The sequence below is a fragment of the Phascolarctos cinereus genome, unplaced genomic scaffold (genome assembly GCF_003287225.1).
Source record: "Phascolarctos cinereus isolate Bilbo 61053 unplaced genomic scaffold, phaCin_HiC Scaffold_4;HRSCAF=312, whole genome shotgun sequence".
Lineage (NCBI taxonomy): Eukaryota > Metazoa > Chordata > Mammalia > Diprotodontia > Phascolarctidae > Phascolarctos > Phascolarctos cinereus.
In genome coordinates, this window is record NW_027555847.1 from 634,477,410 (window position 1) to 634,496,946 (window position 19,537).

Sequence of the window (19,537 nt, forward strand, 5' to 3'; positions counted from 1 at the left end):
TGCATTGGGCAGCCAAGGTGATGATTAGTGCCTTTTTCATAGTTTGTGTTTTTTACTGGTAGATGACATTGAGAAGCCACTATGAAGGAATAACTTATCTGTGGCCCTGACTAATCCCTTACTTCCAAATTTCTAGGACAGGGGCCGGGAACCTGCAGCCTCGAGGCCACATGTGTTCTAGGTCCTTGGATGTGGCCTTTTCACTGAGTCTGAGTTTTACAGAACAAATCCTTTTATTAAGGGGATTTGTTCTGGGAAGTTTGGATTCAGTCAAAGGGCCATACTCAAGGACCTAGAGGGCCACATGTGGCCTCAAGGCTATAGGTTCACCATCCTTGTAGAACACTGTTTTTATAGAAGTGGTCAGCACCATAATTAGGAGGTGTTAACTTGAATCTTATGAGCTGAATCAGCCACTGACTCATTTATAGGTCAGCTAATCCCCCTGATTCCTTCCATCCCCCAAAGGTACATCCACCAGAGTCCCACAAATATATATACAGAACTGGACAATGCAGAGCAGTGGGCACATAGTAACAGTAGTAGATAAGGACCTGAAGAAGCTGCAGTGGGAGAATATGCCCAGCTTTTAGGAATAACCTGTATCACTGGGCTGCCCTCATTCTTCTTCTTGCTCACCCACTCAGTTCAAAGAAAGTCTTAGCTTTCTTCATGCTGAACTGTGGGAGGGAGTAAGTCAAGAGGTGAGATTATATTGTGAACCCACAAAACAACCTGAAAAACATAGAAGAGTTATTCTCAGCCTTCTTTAGTAACAGTAGCTGGTGGGGTTAGTTAGTGAAGTGCTAGCCCAGGTGAACCTGGATGAATGAATGAAGGAACAAATGGGAAAAAAAGTATTCAGCATTTGTTATGAACCAAGCACAGTGCTAAGAGCTACAAATAAAATATATATATATATACATATATATATATATGTGTGTACATATATATATATACATATATATATATATGTGTGTGTACATATATATATATACATATATATATATATATGTGTACATATATATATATATATACATATATATGTATATATGTATATAGTTAGTCCTCATCCTTAAAGCACTTGTATCCCAATGGGAAAAATAATATACAAAGGAGAGTAGTGGCCAGGTAGGAGCAGTTGGGCCTGGAGAAAGTTATAGGTATGTATAGTGCAGAACTGGAGATTAGATTGATACGTATCATTTGTGAACAATGTAAGAGTTGATTTAATCATGGTTCTTTGTTCCAAAATTGTGGAGAAGTGGAAGGGAGGATAAGATAAGAGCACAGAGGCAAGGTGCTTGTCAAGTAGGAGATAGTCAGGGAGCAGGGAAGGAAGTGAGGCATGATGACTGGGATTTTCCTGAAACAATGGCCTATGAGGAGCAATCAGCAATCGGTATATCAGGGCAGAAGTTTCTTCATAGCAAAGCAGTTGGGTAAGGCAGAATAGGCAAAGTAAAGAATGAACACAACATGACCTACATATTCATACAGTAGTTAGAATTGGTGCCTTCTTTCTCTGACGGAAAGGTAATTTTGAGGCGGAAATTTTATGTACATTTAGTTGCACAGCTCTGTCTGGGAAGCTGGAAGGGTTGCTATCATCCTAAGAATATCATATGTGGCTGCTCCCTACACCTATGGAATCTATGATGTGACAGACAAAAAAAAAATGATCACCATAGTGCCTACCATTGGGTTAGAGGTAGGGTGGCACTGGGATATCCCTCTTCCTTTATAATATCCAGGTACAGCAGGTACTTCAATTCCAGAACCTCACTGGGAATGTACCAGTAGACTAAGGCTTGCCTGTCTCCAAACAGTGAACCTGGGAAGGGCACCGCAGACAGAAGGCAGAGGAGGTGGCCCTTTTGGATTTCCTATATCCAATTTGCTAGGAGAACACTTATTGCCAAAGTATTAAGAATATCCAGGTACAGCAGTGTTTCAATTCAAGCACCTCATTGAGATGCAACAGTAGATCAAGGCGTGTCTGTCTCTATACAGTGGACCTTGGAAGGGCTCCTCGGATGGAAGCCAGAGGATATGGCCCTTTTGGATTCCCACCTCGAAATTTCTAGGAGAAGGCTTATTGTTGAAGTAGTTAGCACCATGGGTAGGGGTAGTAAACTTGAGACCTGTGAGCTGAGTCAGCATAGTCCTAAGGGGCTCACAGATGAAGGGGTCTGTCTCCCCATTATGCATATATTGGAAAGTCTCTGGTTGGATAATTAAGCTGGAGAGTGCCAACACATTTAACTAGGCAGGACAATTTTCATGCCTTTAAGGAGTATGGATCATTCACAATACAAAAGTAGAACCCAGGCAAGAGACAGGGAATGTTACATCATCCATATTTCCCAAGGCAGCCAGAAGCAGGTAAGTGGCAGTGTGGATAGGGTGCTGGACCTGGAGTCAGGAAGATGAGTTCAAATCCACCCTCAGACACTTACTAGCTTTAGGACCCAAGGAAATAATTTAACTTCCATCTGCCTCAGTTTCCTCAAGTGAAAATGAGGATAATGCCAGCACTTACCTTGAAGGCTTGTTGTGAGGACCAAATAAGATAATATTTGTAAAGCAATTAGTTCAATGCCTGGCACATAGTAGATACCAAATAAATGCTCAGCTCCTTCCCTTCCCAAGAGAGACTTTCCTGAATTGGTTGTGTTTCGCACCTCTTCCATAGAGCACTAAGTGGAAAGGAAATAGCTAAGGAAGAAAGATAATGTGTGTTTTGGGGTATCCCTTCCCTGGACAAATGGTGCCTTGTGATAGTGCTAGATATTATCCTTTTGTGGTAAAGGGTCAGTGTTCTAATAAGGGTCAAGTGCAATGAGAAGGCTTTTAAGAAACAGCCTTAGCTTTAATTTGGATATGGCTTTTCCAAGATTCCTTCTCATCACCTAGAATGTTTTGGTAGCCTAGATGGACTCTAGCCAAGGTGGACTTACCCTAAGGTTAAATAATTAAATGGTTTTGTCACTATATCACGTAAATCTTTCCTGGCTTCCCTCAAATTTCAGTGAAAATTCTACCTTCTAAGGAAGTCTTTTCTGATCCCCCTTAATTCTAGTCCCTTCTCTCTGTTGAATACCTCCCATTTGTCTTGTATATATCCTGTCCATGTTGTTATTGTTCAGTTATTTGAGTCACATCCAACACTTCATGACACTATTTGGAATTTTCTTGATAAAGATACTAAAGTGGCTTGCCATTTTCTTCTCCAGCTCATTTTACAGGTGAAGAAACTAAAGCAAACAGGGTTAAGGGACTTGTCCAGAGTCACATAACTAGTAAGTATCTGAGGCCAGATTTGAACTCAGATCTTCCTGAGTCCAGGCCTGGTTCTCTAACCACTGTACAATCTAGCTGCCATCTTGTCTGTACATAGTTGTTTACATGTCTCCTACATTTAGACTGTGAGCTCCTTGAGAGTAGGGACTTTTTTTTTTTGCATTTCTTTGTGTCCCCAGTGCTTAGCACTGTGTCCAGTGCATAGTGGGCATTTAATACATGTTTAGGGACTGACTGATTGAACCTAATTTATAAAATTAAATCATTCTTTAGAAAATGAATGATCTTGCCTACACAGAAGACAATATACCAATCCTTTTTCCAGTTAGGATATAGAGAATGCACAATACCAAGAATGAAGGACTGGATCACCAGACAGTGGGAAAACAGATTTTTGGGGGGCACTAAATCCTGAAATGTCCTGCTTTCTAAATGAGCACCAAGATTTATAGTTCTGAAATAACCCTCAGTACCCTGAAAGAGAACATAGGCAACCAGTGACACTTTCTGTAGTGTTGGTTGTTATAGGCATTACCTCCAAGGTGCAGATAGACCCACTGCTCCTTCTCCATAGACCTCAATATCAACAGCTAGATTACAGGGGTAGCTTTGTTTCTTTCAGGTGCATTAGCCACAAAACACTTGGTCTGATTAGCAGCACTATGCCTCTGGCAGCCATATTAGAACCATGGGCAGCACCTTAGCAATTTCTCCTGGCTGTCTTTGAGGTTTATGGAGCAGAGAAGTTAAAAGATAATAGCCACTGGGAGCTTTCTATAATTACAAACTTGCCAAGACAGCAGCTGAGAGCTCCAGGTGTACTAAGATATAGATATCAAGCCTTCAAACAAATTATCCTCAGCTTGTAGATCTAATACTCCTTCAGCTGAATTCCAAAACATCCTCACAACCTGGGAGCAGCTTTACCAAGCCCAATAAGGAAGCTCTGTTCCTTGCTGATTACACTAAGCCCAGAGATAAACTGAACTAGAAGAAGAGGTTCCTTCAGAGCAGTGATTCTGGGAATGTCAAGTACTAATAAGTTTTTGATCCATTTTTTAAGGAACTCTGTCCTTGTAATGTCTGATTTGTCAATAAGTTGCAACTGGAAATGGACAAGAAGAGATGAGGAAAGTTACACCTCAAGATCCATTATTTAAATATCACAGATTAATCACTTATCAAATACCAACAAAATTAAAATAACAATTACCTTGTACATGCTGAAATGATTAAGCATGTTGTGAACACGATTACTGGAAAAAGGACCTCTTGAAATGTACTGGACTCTAATAGGGAAAGAGAAAAAAAAATAATTGAGAAGCATTGCCTATTATTAAATAGTCTTGAAAATATTAAAATAAATTATAAATGATTAAGTAACAGTAACTTAATAATGGTTAATAATGATAAATGTTTGTTATTAAATACATTGACCCATAACATTCATTCTCCCAGTCTTAAGTCTCCTTTGGAAATATTATTTGCAAATATCTCATCTGTACCCTGAACACATTCTGTGCTTTTGTCCTTTCTGTGTCTTTGTTCACACTCTTTCCTATGCATGGAATGCAATCTCACTTCCCCTTTTCCTACTGAAGTCATACTTAGAATTTTAATCCCAAATTAAATGCTATTTCCTCCCTCAGGCTTACCCTGATATTCCTGGTTAGTAATTATCTTCCCCCTCAAACCTCCTCACATAGCACTTTGTTCTGTATCTCTCTAATGAAATCATCCTGAAACAGTACTTCAGAGAAATACAGAATTTTAGATTTTGAAGGGACCTTGGGGTCCATCTTGTCCAACCCATACAAAGAAAGAACTTCCACTGTAGCATACTTCACAAGTGCTCAACCAGCCTTTGCTTGAAGACTTTCAATGAGGGGGAACTCCATTCATCCTCACCTCTGTATTTGTGCTTTATCTCACTGCTAGACAGTGAAATGTACAAGGGAAGGAATTGTGTCCTATCTAAATGCAGGTAGACTCCATACCACCTAGGACAGTGATGGGCACACAGTACACTGTTAATGCCTGTGGGTGAATTGGAATTTGTTGAATTAAGACACATAACTCTATTAACTTTTGGATACAATCTTTTACTTTGGGAGCTCTCTATTATAAACTAGTCCTCTATAACGTGGCAAAATGAATGATTTTCCTTGAAGAGTTTATAGCTTTTTTTGAAATATAGTTTCTATCTTGAACTTCATGGAAAGTCAATAAATCAGCTTTATGCTCCACAACATATTTTATCCAGGTAAGTCCAAAGAACTTTAAAAGTATTAGCTTAATCGCCTTCAACATCCCTAGTGATCAGAGCTCTATGCAAAGAAACCTTTGAAATAGTTATGGATTACATAAAAATAAAAGTAATTGAGAGAGGTCTAAAAATCACTGAATGGTACTCATTCAGTCATTTCAGATATGCCCAGCCCTTCATGGTCCTATTTAGAGTTTTCTTGGCAAAGAGACTGGAATGGTTTGCCATTGCCTTCTCCACTGGATGCAGTGAATCCATTCCGTCAGGTAATCAGAGGTTAAGTGATTTGCCTAGCGTCACATGGGCAGCCAGTATCTGAGGCTGGATTTGAACTCAGGTCTTCCCGACTGCAGGCCCAGTGCTCTATCCATCGAGCCATAGGCTGCCCCATCAGCTCCCCAGGTACAATGCTCCCCAAATGCTTTTGTGTGGCTATAGCCCTGGGAAAGGCAGAATGTATGAGGCAAGATGATATGGGATCTTATATTGGCTGCCTTTTTAAAGCTGATTCTTTTCATGAGTAGCAGCAGACATCAAGGTACAAGAAGGAAGACTTTCACAAGAATATCTATCATAATGGGCAGTCGGCTGGTGCAGTGGATAGAGCACCGGGTTTGGAATCAGGAAGACTCATCTTCAAAAGTTCAAATCCAGCCTAAGACACTTACAAGCTGTGTGTAACCGTCACTTAATTCTGTTTGCTTCAGTTCCTCACCTGGAAAATGAGCTGGAGAAGGAAATGGCAAACCACTTCCCAAAAACTCTAAATGGGGTCACAGAGAGTTGGACATGACTGAAAAATGACTTAACAACATCTATAATAATATCATATAAAGACTGGAATTCAACTTAGATGCATATCATCTTCATTTTATAGATGAGGAAAATAGGCCCAAATAGGGGAAGTCATTTGTCTGAGGTGACAAGTGTAAGAGGAGGTATAGCAAAATCAGTCAGGAAAGTGTCAGTGCAGAACATTTTTCTTTGAGTGGCATCTTTCAGGACTAAGGGAGATTGTACCTTCATCTCTGTGAGTCTCTAAGGAAATATGCGTCTCTTAAAGGGACTGTAAACTATGATAACACATCGGATTTTTGTTGCTCAATTACAGAATTGTCCTCAGGGATCAAGCACCAGTTTGCAGCTATGTGGGGAAGGAAGTGACTATAGCAGATTTAGGCATGAGAGCGCTTTTGATAATACAATCACACACACACACTGATGACCAAATCTAAATCAAGATGGGTCTGATGAGAGAGGGAAGGAGAGAAATGAAATCACAAAAGGTCCTCAACTTACACATAGATTGTGTTTTTAAAAATTATATTGGTCATTTGGAACTTGAATACATTTCCCCATAAAACAGCATGAGGAGTGGTAGTTAGGTTCCCAGGTGAGCTCAGAAAGCCTACTTAAAATATAAGGGGCTAAATTCCAGTGGCTTCCTCTTATTTCTAGGATTAAATACTAACCCTTCTGTTTAGCATTTAAAACCCTTCCTAGCTAATCTCCAAACTACCTCTACAGCTTTCTTATATCTTATTCCTCTTCACACACTACATGGTCCAGACAGATTAATCTTCTAATTATTCTTCACATATAACATTCTATTTCTCATCTCCATGCTTTTTCACAGGTTGGGTCCATGCCTAGAAGGGATATCCTCTCAACCTCCATCTCTTAGAATTTGTAGTTTCCTGCAAATCACAACTCAAATGCCAAGGGCCTTTTTTGTCCATGAAGCTTTTCCTAATACTCTTGGCTTCAGATTCTTTCTTCCTGAAAATTACCTTGTGTCAATCTTTATGTACTCATATATATATATATTATCTTCCCCAATAAAATGTTAGCTCCTTGAGGCTTTCGAATATTTTGTCTGTCTATTCCCAACTCCTAGCACATAGCAGGTGCTTGATAAACTTTATTGATTTGATTGATTGAGAGAGGAAATTTTGAGTGATAATAGGACTTTCTAGAGTTCCAAAAATTACACCGTCTAGGCAGCCACCCAGGCTAAGACCTGCCCTTACAACAAACCTGTTTTCTACTGTCTGGGTGCAAGTTGTTATTATTTCCAGATGGGTAGCTTTTAGGAAGATAGAATAATGCAGTACAAAGAGCATTGACCTAGGAGTCAAAAGAGTTGAGCTCAGTTCCCAACTCTACTGATAACTCACTATATGACCTCAGGTCATATGTAATTACCTTCTCTGAGCCTTACGTTACTCCTCCATAAAAATGAAGGGGTTGAAGAAAAGGTAATGTTATAAAAAAAAAAAACCAGAGAGAGGAATGAAAGAAGATATCTTTCAGATCTATGGTTGAAAGGTAAAATCATCACTAAATGAGAGAGACAATGACAAAAAAAAGATAGTTTTGACAATTTTGATGTAAAATTAATTTTTTCAAAAGAAAATCCTAACAGGTAAGTGTCATGAGTGGGTAAGAAAGGTTATAAATAGTTTTCAAAAGAAAAATTATAAACTATAGATAGCCATCTGAAAAAAAGTGTTCCAAGTCACAAACTGTAAGAGATGTATAAATAAAAACAATTCTGAGATTTAACTTCATAACCATCAAATTGGTTAAAAATTTAAAAACAGAAATAATCAATGTAAAGAGGAATTGTAATAAAACATACACAGTACAAATGTTAAGTGGTCCAAACACTTTGCAATTATATGAGACATCATTAAATTGTTCATAATCTTTGAACTAATGACCCTAGTAGCATTTTTTTGTGATAGGAAAGACGTTTAGGGAAAAGATTATTTTTTTCCCCTACTTCATAGTAGAAAAGCAAAGAGGAGAAAGTGGATAATAACACAATATTACACAATAGCTACAATAAGTTTAAATGAAAACAACTCCTAGAGCTTAACTGTAATGACCAATCTTGGCCACGGGGAAAAAAAAATAATGAAACACATTTACCTTCTTCAGGTTACAGAAGAATGGAAGAGGGGAAGCTCAGAGTGCAGAACATCATAGTTGTCAGTTATATTTGCCTGTTTTTTGGTTTGGTTTTGTTGTTATAAGGAAGGCCTTAAAGTTGTGTTGTGTGGGACGGTGTATACTGGAGGTAGCATGGAATAGGGAAAAAAAACCATAGGAGTCAGAAACTATGGTTTTAAGCTCCCAGTCTGCTTCTTACTACCTGTGTGACCTTGGGTTAATTACTTTCCCACTCTGGTTTTCAGTTTCTTCACATGTAAAATATAGAGGTTTGAATAGATAAACCCCCAAGGTCCCTTCCAGCTTTAAATCTATGATCAAAGACAATTATGTATATATGTACATATATGTTTATGCATCCATGCAAATATTGTATAAAACATGTATGTTTATATCTTTATGTAGACATATGTTTGACTAAGAGATTAGACAAAATGACATCTCACATCCCTTCCAGATCTAATAACATGTGGGATAGAGGATAGGGAATGGATCTGTAATTTCATTGATACAGAGAAGTCTCAGCTAAGTAGATTCCTCCTACCAAGGCAGGGCAGCACCTTCGCTGCATTTCTTAGTCATAGAAAATTGCCTAGAGCAATGAAAGATTGACTGACTGACTTGACCAGGGCCACACCCGGTATGTATCAGAGATCAGGTCTTCCTGATCCCAAGGCCAGCTCTGTAACAATGCCACACTTCCCCTCTCTAGTGATGTACGTGTCAGGGATATTAGGAGGAAGAATTCCTAGGGAGTAATAGCTAATAGGTAACATTCATAGAGCACTTACTATATGCCAGACACTTTACAATTAATTCATTTGATCCTTACAACAGCCCTGAGTGGTATGTGCTTTTATTATTCCCATTTAGAGATGAAGAAACTGAGGCAAACAGAGGTTGAGTGACTTGCCCAAGGGTCACATAGCTAGTAAGTATCTGATGGTAAATTTGAACTCAGGTCTTCCTGACTTCAGGTTGGGCACTCTATCCACTGCACCACCTAGCTTACCCTAGGGAGATAGACTAAGACAAACTAAAATGAGACACTTTGACTCACTTGAATGATGGAAAATTCCCTCCTGGAAATGTTCTGGAACGATCAGCTGGGACTGAGAAGGCACAACACCCAGATTCTCTTCAGAATGCTGAAGGACTACTTTGATGGATGACGAGATTTCAGCAGATTCTGGAGTTTGTTTTTCTGACAACCATGGTTGGGATGCAGAAGAAAATTCAGAATGACCTGTTGGAAAAACAAAGCCTGCGGTTGTGTGTACATGCCCACATGTGTATGAACACATAATTAAGTGTCATATAGCACTCTGAGGAATGGAACCATAGTGAAATCAAGACAACAAGAAAGGGTGTTGAAATTCTCAAAGGACTGGTATTCACTGCTATGGCAGCAAACATAACCACTCAGAGAGGGTGCCCAGGACTCATATCCAACCCTAGTAAGAAAGGATATGTTAATCACACTAATCATTTCTACCCCCAACATCTTTATCCAGAAGTGAGGTTAAAATGAATCCCAAGGTAAGTCTCAAAGAAAAAAAAAAGAAATGACAAAAGGGCAGAGTAAGAGGTGAAAGAAAGGGAAGGGACAGTCACACTGTTGTCTTGGTGATGTAGGGAGTTAATGGAAAGACTAAATGTATACAAAGCTGAGGGCTTACAGCACCAGCTCACAGAATTGCTCATAGAGTTGTCTCCTCCCCTTGCTCCACTCTGAGTCACCGTCCAACCAGAAGCAGGACAGGAGGGGTTAAGGAATTGTTGTTCACTTACATGAAGGTTAGAGAAAATTTGTCCCAGTCACCATATCCATTCACATACTCAAGTCTCCCTGAACCTAAAAAAAGCCTTCCTATAACTCTTATAATCCATCCAATTACCAATTTCCCTTAAAAGGTGATGACCTAATGACCAAATCAAATACTCTTTTTTCAGTCCTCATCTTTGACCTCTCTGAAAGTTTTGAAATGATTGGCCATTCCATTCTATTGAATACTCTCTCTTCCTATGGCTGCAAAAACATTACACTCCTTTGATTTTCCTCATACCATTCTAATTGTTCCTTCTCTGTCTCTTTTTCTTTCTCTTTATCCTATCTAATGGTGCTATTTCAAAAACAAACAAACAAATAAAGACTTTTGTTATTGCTGTTTTGTAGGATCAGAGCTGGAAAAGAACTTAGAGGTCAATGAGTTCAACATTCTCATTTTACATATGTAGAAACCAAGACCCAGGAAGGAAAATCATTTGCCCAAGGTCATAGAACTAGTTTCAGAGCTGGATTTCAAACCCAGTTTCTCTGACTCCTAATCTAGTGTTCTTTCCCTTATACAAATGTTGGTGCCAGTTTTATGAAGACTAGATTTCTCAACTACGTAAACTCTTCATTTGGTGTGCTAGAAAAAGTAATCTTACTTAATTTCAAGATAGAATGAAAAGTATTTTCCAAAAACCATAGTGGTATTATTGTAACTGGCTAACTGATTTACATATTTGTATGTTCTGAAGCATTTCTTAGAATCTCAGAGTTGGAAAGGATCTCAGAGATCACCTCATCCAAGCATACATCTTATCTGTAACATCACGGATAAGTGACTATACAGCTTCCTACTGAAGATCTCTAATAATAGAACTTACTTCCTGGATGGCCACTTTTCAGGTATATAATTATGGTGAGGATTCCTTTCATGTATGGAGTACATTAGATGGCTCCTAAGGCCCCTTTTGTGTCTCAAATTATATGATTCTGTGATCCTTCTAAGGCAGTGGCTCCCATTTTTAAGAAAGTTCCATATTGGGGAATTTGTCTTTACATTAAGCTAAAATCTTTCTTCTTGTAATTTCCATCCATAGACATCCACTGTGACCAAGCAGAAAAACTGTAATTAGGTAGCTGAGTGGCACAGTGGATAGAGTCCTGGGCTGAGTCAGGAAGACTTGAGTTTATATCCAGCCACAATGGGTGTCAAATGAGATACTGTTAGTAAAGCACTTAGCACAGTGTCAGACACATAGTGGGTACTATATTCCCTTCTCCTTTCTTTCTCTCTTGCAAATATTTTTCACTCACTAAATTGATACAATATGATTAGTGGGTATCTCACACCAAGTGGTATCACATACTTTATTCCCTTTTTATCACTGAAAAATAAGATTCATCATTATTTATATTTATTCCATGATAGTCAACACAATATAACAGGACCAATTTTCCCCATTGTGGAAGCAAAGGTTATCTTCTGGTGACTTGATAGCCAATGACTGATACAAGAAGATGGATGGCTCCCTTTTCTAGTCATAAAGGTGATAGCTGTGTTCATGGGCTGGAGCACTCCTATCCAGACTAGATATACAATCAAGGAGAAGGTGGGTATTCATGCCCTGCCCCCTAGCCCCACCTCCCTATGGAGGTGCCATATGCCACCTTATAAAGTAGCTTTGAGAGACCTCTCTGGTGGTTACCAAGAAGACAGCAGATATCAGAGAACTATCATTTCTCCAGTTCTGTGCATTACATTTCAAAAAATTTTGCCTAAAATCACATTAGCTTTTTTTTTGGCAACCACATCATAATTGCGACTCATAATGAACTTGCTCTAATTAAAGTCATAGGCCCTTTCCATATGAACTGCAATCAACATACATCTTCTCTATTCTGCCCTAATACAGTTCATTTGGGTAGTGAAGTGAAAAGAACTCAAGATTTGAAGTCAGAGTATTTGAAGTACAGGCAGTAAGAGGCAGAGCCAAAGTCCTAGCTCTGCCTCTTACTGCCTATATGACTTAGGATAAGTTATTTAACTTCCCTGAGACTATTTCCTCAATTGTAAAATGAAGTAGTTGGACTAAACCTCCCAGGTCCCTCTAGTGCAATATCTATGATCCTAAGACTTCCAGAACCTCAGTGCTGAACTTTATTGTGCCCACCAAATTCCATCTTGTTAGATTGGGTTCTTTATACAAACTGCTGAAGTCCTTTCAGAATGTGATTCTGCCATTTTAGTTTCCTCGTCAAGCTTTGCTCCCTGCTGCAATCTGATAAGCATGCCATGTAACACTTCATCCAAATCATTTATAAAAATGTTGAACAACATAGGACTGAAAACTGGGTTCCATCAAAATCCACAAGAGACCTTCCTCAAATTTAGCATCACTTCAATCATCATCACTCTTTAGTCCAGTTGTTCAACCAATTCTGAATCTACCTAATTGCATTTATCAACCAGTCCATATTGTTCTACTTTGCCATGAATGTAATACTGAGTCTTTTTCAAAGGTTTATTTTGGGGGCTTTGTTTTTGTTTTTTTGCCCAAATCCAGTTGTGTTATGCCTATGGTATCCCCTTAAATCCAATGGTTTAATGACCCTGTCGGCAAGGAAATGAGGGTTGGTTGACCTACAGTCTTGATTAATCTATGTTGGCTCTTACTTATCATCATTTTCTAAAAGTTCACAAACCATTCTTCTAATAAGCTATTTTAGAAGATTACCCATAAACTCACTTATTAACCTCCTTCCTCCCTTCTTTTTGAGAAAAATAAGGGCATTTATCTGTTCTTTTTCTTCCATTCTTGACAGTCACCAGAATGATTCAGCAGTGGTTCATCCATCACCTCTTCAAGCTGTTTCAGTGCCCTCAGATGGAATTCTCTAAACCATACAACTTGAACTCATAAAGTGTATAGCGAGGTACTTTCTTACCATCTCCTCAATTATTTTGGGTTTTAGTTTACTGTTAACTATTTTTATTCTCTTTCATTCTGAAAATCATTATCCTTGATAGAGAAAACAAAAGGAATTGCATCATTCTCTTTCATCCATTATTATTATTATCCCACGTAAAATTTTACTTCTTGCACCTAACTTTTTTTTTCAAAAAACCTTTTTTGTCAGCATCTCTCACAAGCCCCAGCTCACTCTAGGCTTTAGCCTTCCCAGCACTATTCTTACCACTATTCTTATATTCATTTGTCCATTTCATTGTTGAAGAATGATCTTCCTCAAGAGGTGTCAGGTTCCCCCCTCCTCAGATATCTTCAAATAGAGGCTAGACAGCCAGTTGTTGGGTATGTTATAGTGGAGAATTTTATAAAGTATATGGATTGCACTAGACGGCCCTGGGGTCCCTTCCAACTCTTAAATTCTGTGATTTTCTAATATTTGATTTTGTGAAATTATCAGAGCAAGCCTACAGTCTGCTTGAAACCTATAGGAGATACTTTAGATAAATAAAGGTCAGTTCCTTTTTCTGAGTTCACTTGCATATCTATCTGAAGAAGTGAAAGGAGCTCAAGGTCTAATATACAGAAACAAAGTACAATAATATGAGTGAAGTACCATGATATGAAGGAGTTGGTAGGAGCCATATTCAAGATTATGAGAACACAGACTTAGAGTTGGAATGTACTTGAAAAGTCATCTAGTTCGACCCCTTCATTTTACAATTTGGAGCCTAAAATCTGGAGAGATTAAGGGGCTTCCCTAAGATCACACAGATAATAAGCGGCCAAGTCAGAACTCAAACCCAGGTCCTCTGACTCCAAATTCAACACCCTTTCCATACAATCTCATTGCCTACTAAGCTGTACATGAGTATTCCTTGCCAAATTTATTTACATTATTCACATTTGGGGAGGGGAGTGTCTATGGACCATTCTGCAAGCATAGACCCTAATCCCCAATATTTCTTCAAAAGTTCAGACAGGTTACATAACCTTGATTCTACCTTCTGTATGTAACCTTATTAAATCTGAGCTTTTTGGAGCAGCTTCTGATTCTCCAAACTAGTCTCTTTAAATATACCCCTCTTTTTCTTCCTCATTCAATTCAACTCAACTTGAATTAATTCTATTTTACAAACCTTCCCTTTGCAGATGAGGAAACAGAAGCTCAGATGGATGAGACGATCTGCCCAACATCATCTAGTCAGTAAGTGGCAGAGCTAAAATCTGAACTTGAGTCTTCTGACTACAAGTTCAGTGTTCTATCTATTATACTAAGTTGCTTAACTGGTTTGTTTGACACATTTCCCTCTTCATAGTAAAGGTACAGCAGAAGAGAGATATGGTACCCAATAGCTTCGCTTTCTGAGTTGATGACACTAGGTATCTTAACCTATTTTAAAGGTGGGGAAATTGAGGCACCAATATTGAAGTAATATGAAATACCTATGGTTACATTCATTTTAGTGTCATAGTCACAAACAAAACAAGGTTTCCTGTTCAGTAGCCAGTGCACAAATCCAGCCTCCTCCCTCCTTCCCTCACGAGCTCATGACTCGCTCTCTCTCTCTCTTTCTCTCTCTCTCTCTTTCTCTCTCTCTCTCTCTCTCTCTCTCTCTCTCTCTCTCTCTCTCTCTCTCTCTCTCTCTCTGTCCCCCTCTGCCCCATCCACTTCCTGCATCTCTGTATTAAAGTGGATGAGGGAATGCAAAACAGGAGATGAAGAATGAATTGAAACTAACAAGGCAAAGTGATTTTTCAATGCAACTGGGAAAGGGGTGAACTGAGGATATTGCTGAACTGGAGGAGACAAAAAAAGAAAAACACCAACCATCAGAGAAGAAAAATTGAAGCAGGGGGAAAATTGTCAGGAAATAATTTTTGATTGAATTGGCAGCATAGGGAAAAGATAAACAAATGCATTTTACTCCAGTTGTTTATGTTGAGGCCTTGAGCTAGCATACACACACACACACACACACATACATATGCATATATGTATATATGTGTGTATATAGATATAGATATATAGGGGGTGGAAATGCTGGTGGAAGATGTGATCTTGCATAGAGCTGGAAAAGAAGGCTAGGAAAAATTTGATTAAAATTGACATCTGTGATAAGAGACCTTAATGTGCTTTGTACTCTTGTTAACTAATGGCTGATTTCAGAGAGCTGCAGTTGGAAATGTTTTACTTAAGAGGCATCCAAAGTCATGAGAAGTATAATAAAGCACCTTTTGCATGTTCTTCCTTGCCAGAGATAAACTGCTCTCAAATTCTTTAGGCATACTAAATGGGGGCAAGAGAAAAGAAAGCTAAGGAGAGACATAAAAGTAATCTTTATAAGTCTAAAGGGTTGTTGTACAGAAGAAGAAATGGGATTGTTCTATAGACTAGAATTATTAGGTAAGTTATGAATAGATAGATTTTGTTTCAACATATATAAGAACTTTCTGATGAACAGTCTGAAACAGTCCCTGACCCTGGAGATATTTCAGCAGAGACTGAAAAACTAGCTGTAAGGGACATTATGCCATTTCTCAGTAAAGGATTTTCCTTAGAATGGAAAGTTAGGACAAATGATCTCTAAGGTGATTTCTATGTAGCTACTGGTATAGCAGAGCCAGGACACAAATTCAGGTCCAGGGCTCTATCAACTGAATGAAGCAGGTAGGTGGAGTAGTGGATAGGGTGTTGGACCTGTAGACAGGAAATCTGAGTTAAAAAGCTAGCCTCAGACACTTGTGATCCTGGGCAAGTCACTTAACCTCTGCCTGCTTCAGTTTCTGCATCTGAAAAGTGGGCATAATAATAGGGCCTGCTTCCTAGGGCTACTGTGAAGATCAAATAAGATAATATCTGTAAAGTGCTATGCAAACCTAAAGGCTCTGCATAAATGGTAGCAATTATTATCACACTATACAACATCCTATGGGGTATATAAAATATCAAGTTTCCAGGCGTTACTAATGCTATTACGTTGCATGTAAGAGAAAAAATTATGTGTATCAAAACTTGAGAAAGTTGAGTTAAATGCATTTTTCAGTTTTTAAGCACTTATGTACAGGGACATTGTAGGTATAAAATGGAAAAAAAATAGTCTCTACTCTGAATAATAACAATAGTAGATAACATTAATATAGAAATTTAAGGTTTGCAAAGTGCTTTACATAATACATGCATACATATATATGCATGTTATCTCATTTGATTCCTGTAACAACTTTGTAAGGGTAGGTTATCTTATTACCCCATTTTACAGATAAGGAAACTGAGACTAAAAGAGGTTAAGCATTTGTCCAGGGTCACAGTAAGTGTCAAAGAAGGCTTTCCATAGGATTTGGTGAGGTTATGTTGAGCCTTGAAGATTAAGAATTCTACTAGGCAGTGGTGAAAAGGGACTGAATTCTGGGATTGAGGGACAGATTGTGTAAAGTTGGGAGATAGAACATTGACTTTAGGGAAAAGCAAGTATGTAATTTTCATTGAAATGTAGAGTATGCAAAGGGGAATAATGTTAAATAAGACTAAAAAATAAAGCTAGAGATAGATTTAAATCAAGGAATACTTTTAATACCAAAGAGGCTGTATTTTATAATAGCAAGCAACCAAAGAAGTGACTGAAATGGTCACACCTTAGCTTTAGAGAGAGTATTTCAACTGTTGTGGGAAGGATGGGTTGGAGAAGAGAATAGAAATAGGGAGATCAATTAGGAGGTTAGTATAATAGCTCTGACAAGAGGTGATTAGAACCTGAACTAGGGAGTGGAGAGAAGAGCACAGATATAAAAGGTATTATAGAGGGAGAATCAATAGAGCTGACAATTTATTTGGGGGTTATAGCTCTGGGGGTAAAGGAAAGTGAAGCTTCAAGGATAATCCCAAGGAAACAAACCTGGTGCTATAAGGATTTTGGTGCCCTCCACAGAAATAGAGGAAGTTTGTATGTGAGACATATTTAGTGGGGAATATCATAAGTTCCATTTTGGATATTTTAAGTCTGAGGTGGAATATTGAAGTAGAGGAGGTTGTTAATATGCTCCTGGAGCTGAGAAGAGAGATTCATATATATAGGTTCGATTCATATACATAGAAATGATTATTGAGCCTAAGGTAAGCAATAAGTTTACCAAAAGATGATACAGAAAAGAGAACAGGGCTGAGGACAGAGCTGGTTTGTGCCATCTCTGATGTGGGTGGGGCATGGATGATGATTCAGCAAAAAAGAATAGAAAGGAATCTGACAGGTAAGAGGAGAACCTGAAAGGAGCAGCATCACAAAAGCTTCAGGAGGAAAGAGTATCCAAGAGAAGTGACCAACAGTATTAGAAGATATGGAGAGGTCAAGGAGGATGAGGACTGAGAAAGAGATATCAAATTTAGTGACTAAGAGATTCTTGATAACTTTAGGGATAAGTTTCAATAGAGTAGTGGGACTGGGGATCAGAAGCCTTGTTGGTAAGAAGTGAGTGGAAGATGTGGAAATGAAGACAATTTTGACTATGAACAGGAGGAGAGATATAAGATGATAACTTAAGGGACTGATGTCAGTCAAGGTAGAATTTATTTTTAAGCTGGGAAAAATAATGCATGTTTGTATGTAGTAGGGAAAACAAGAAGAGAAGGGAGATGAGAGATTGAGAGAGAGAGAAAAAAAAGAGAGTACCTTGATTACCATCCTTGTATAACTGATAAACATCCTCAAGGTTACTGGCTCCTTCAATCCATACATCTTCTCCTGGGGAAGAGTCCATATCACTAAAAACACCTTGACGAAGCCAAGGGTTAGAGGCACTGAGATTGAACAGCTCAGAGAGAGAACGGCGGATTTTCTTTTTTTTCCTGAATATTCTGGGAAAAAATGGAAGACAAAGTGATCTACCTGATTCTCACCACCTCATACCTAGACCATTACAATAGGCTTCTTGTTGGTCTCTCTGCTTTAAATCTCTCCCCACTCCAACCCATTCTCCACTCAGCTGCCAAGGCTATTTTTCTAAGTACAGGAATGACCATGTCATTCCATTCTATAAAACATGGTTGCCTTTAACCTCCAGAAAAACATATAAAATCCCGTTTCGCATATAAAGCCCCTCATAACCTAGCCCTCCTCTGTCTTTCTAGTCTTCTTACACTTTGCCCCCTCCGTGTAATCTATCTGACACTGATCCAGTGACATTGGCCTCCTGGCTGTTCCATGGACAAGACACTGTATCTCTCAGCTCCAGGCATTCTCTCTGGCTGTCCCCCATGCCTGGAATGTTTTTCCTCCTCACCTCTGCCTACTGGGTTTTCCTGACAATTTGACCTATCCAAAGGGGCTGCCTCCAGAAGCATTGGGTTTCCCCCTCCCTGGAATCTTATCAAAATAAGACTGAATGGTCACTGGTCAGGGATGTAGTGGAATGAATTTCTGATCAGGTACAGATTGGATTAGATTGCCTTTGAGGTCCTTTATAATTCTGTGACTTCAAACTCTCTGACCCTCAGTTTCTCCATCTATGAAATGTAGCCAACATTATAAAAACCTATTGACCACACAGGGGCATTATTTTTGAGTAAGGGTGAGATACTTTCTTGTCAAGGTTGTTATTAGAAGGTAGATGGTGCATTGGATAGAGTGCTGGGCCTAGAGTTAAGAAGACTCATCTTTGTGAGTTCAAATCTGGCCTCAGACACTAACTGTGTGACCCTGGGCAAGTCAGTTAACCCTGTTTGCCTCGGTTTCTCATATATAAAATGATCTGGAGAAGGAAATATCAAACTGCTTCAATATCTTCACCAAGAAAATCCCAAATGGGGTCAAGAAGAGTCACACATGACTTAAAAATGACTGAAAAATTTATCCACTGGGTAGAGGACTAAACTTGATGACCTTTAGCTCCCTTCTAATTCATAGTTTTCTAGGAATCAAATAAAATGGTGATTGTAAAGGTGTTTTTTACAAATATGAAGTGTTACTACTATTACTTTTCTGTCCATCAGCAACACAGATGAAAGACCACCACCCAGAATCTGAATATGGACTTCTTATTTCACAGTCGTAAAGATGGTACAGATTGGATTAGATCTCCTCTTTGTGCTGAAGCATCTAAGACATTAATTGGGATCCTCACAGTGACCAACAGCAAGTATTGGTAAGACATCTCGAAGGCTTTAAGTCTCTATGGTTTCAGTCCTTCAATGGACTCACAATCTGATATGTCTACTTTTTCCTTTGGCTCATATGGCAACCAATTCATGTCTTCTTATCCTATATGATTCTTGGCCAT

At 38.7% G+C, this 19,537-nt stretch overlaps 1 protein-coding gene across 2 annotated transcripts in view; it reads right to left on the reverse strand.

Annotated features, from left to right (window-relative positions):
• TMEM71 (transmembrane protein 71) overlaps window positions 1–19,537 on the reverse strand; it is a 57,297-nt gene that overhangs the window by 13,192 nt on the left and 24,568 nt on the right. For both annotated transcript variants that reach the window (XM_078153741.1, XM_078153740.1), the window contains 3 exons: window positions 17,932–18,116; window positions 9,585–9,770; window positions 4,517–4,592 (listed from right to left, as the gene is read on the reverse strand). In XM_078153741.1, the coding sequence (XP_078009867.1) occupies window positions 4,517–4,592; window positions 9,585–9,770; window positions 17,932–18,116 (447 nt within the window). The remainder of the gene's footprint in view (window positions 1–4,516; window positions 4,593–9,584; window positions 9,771–17,931; window positions 18,117–19,537) is intronic.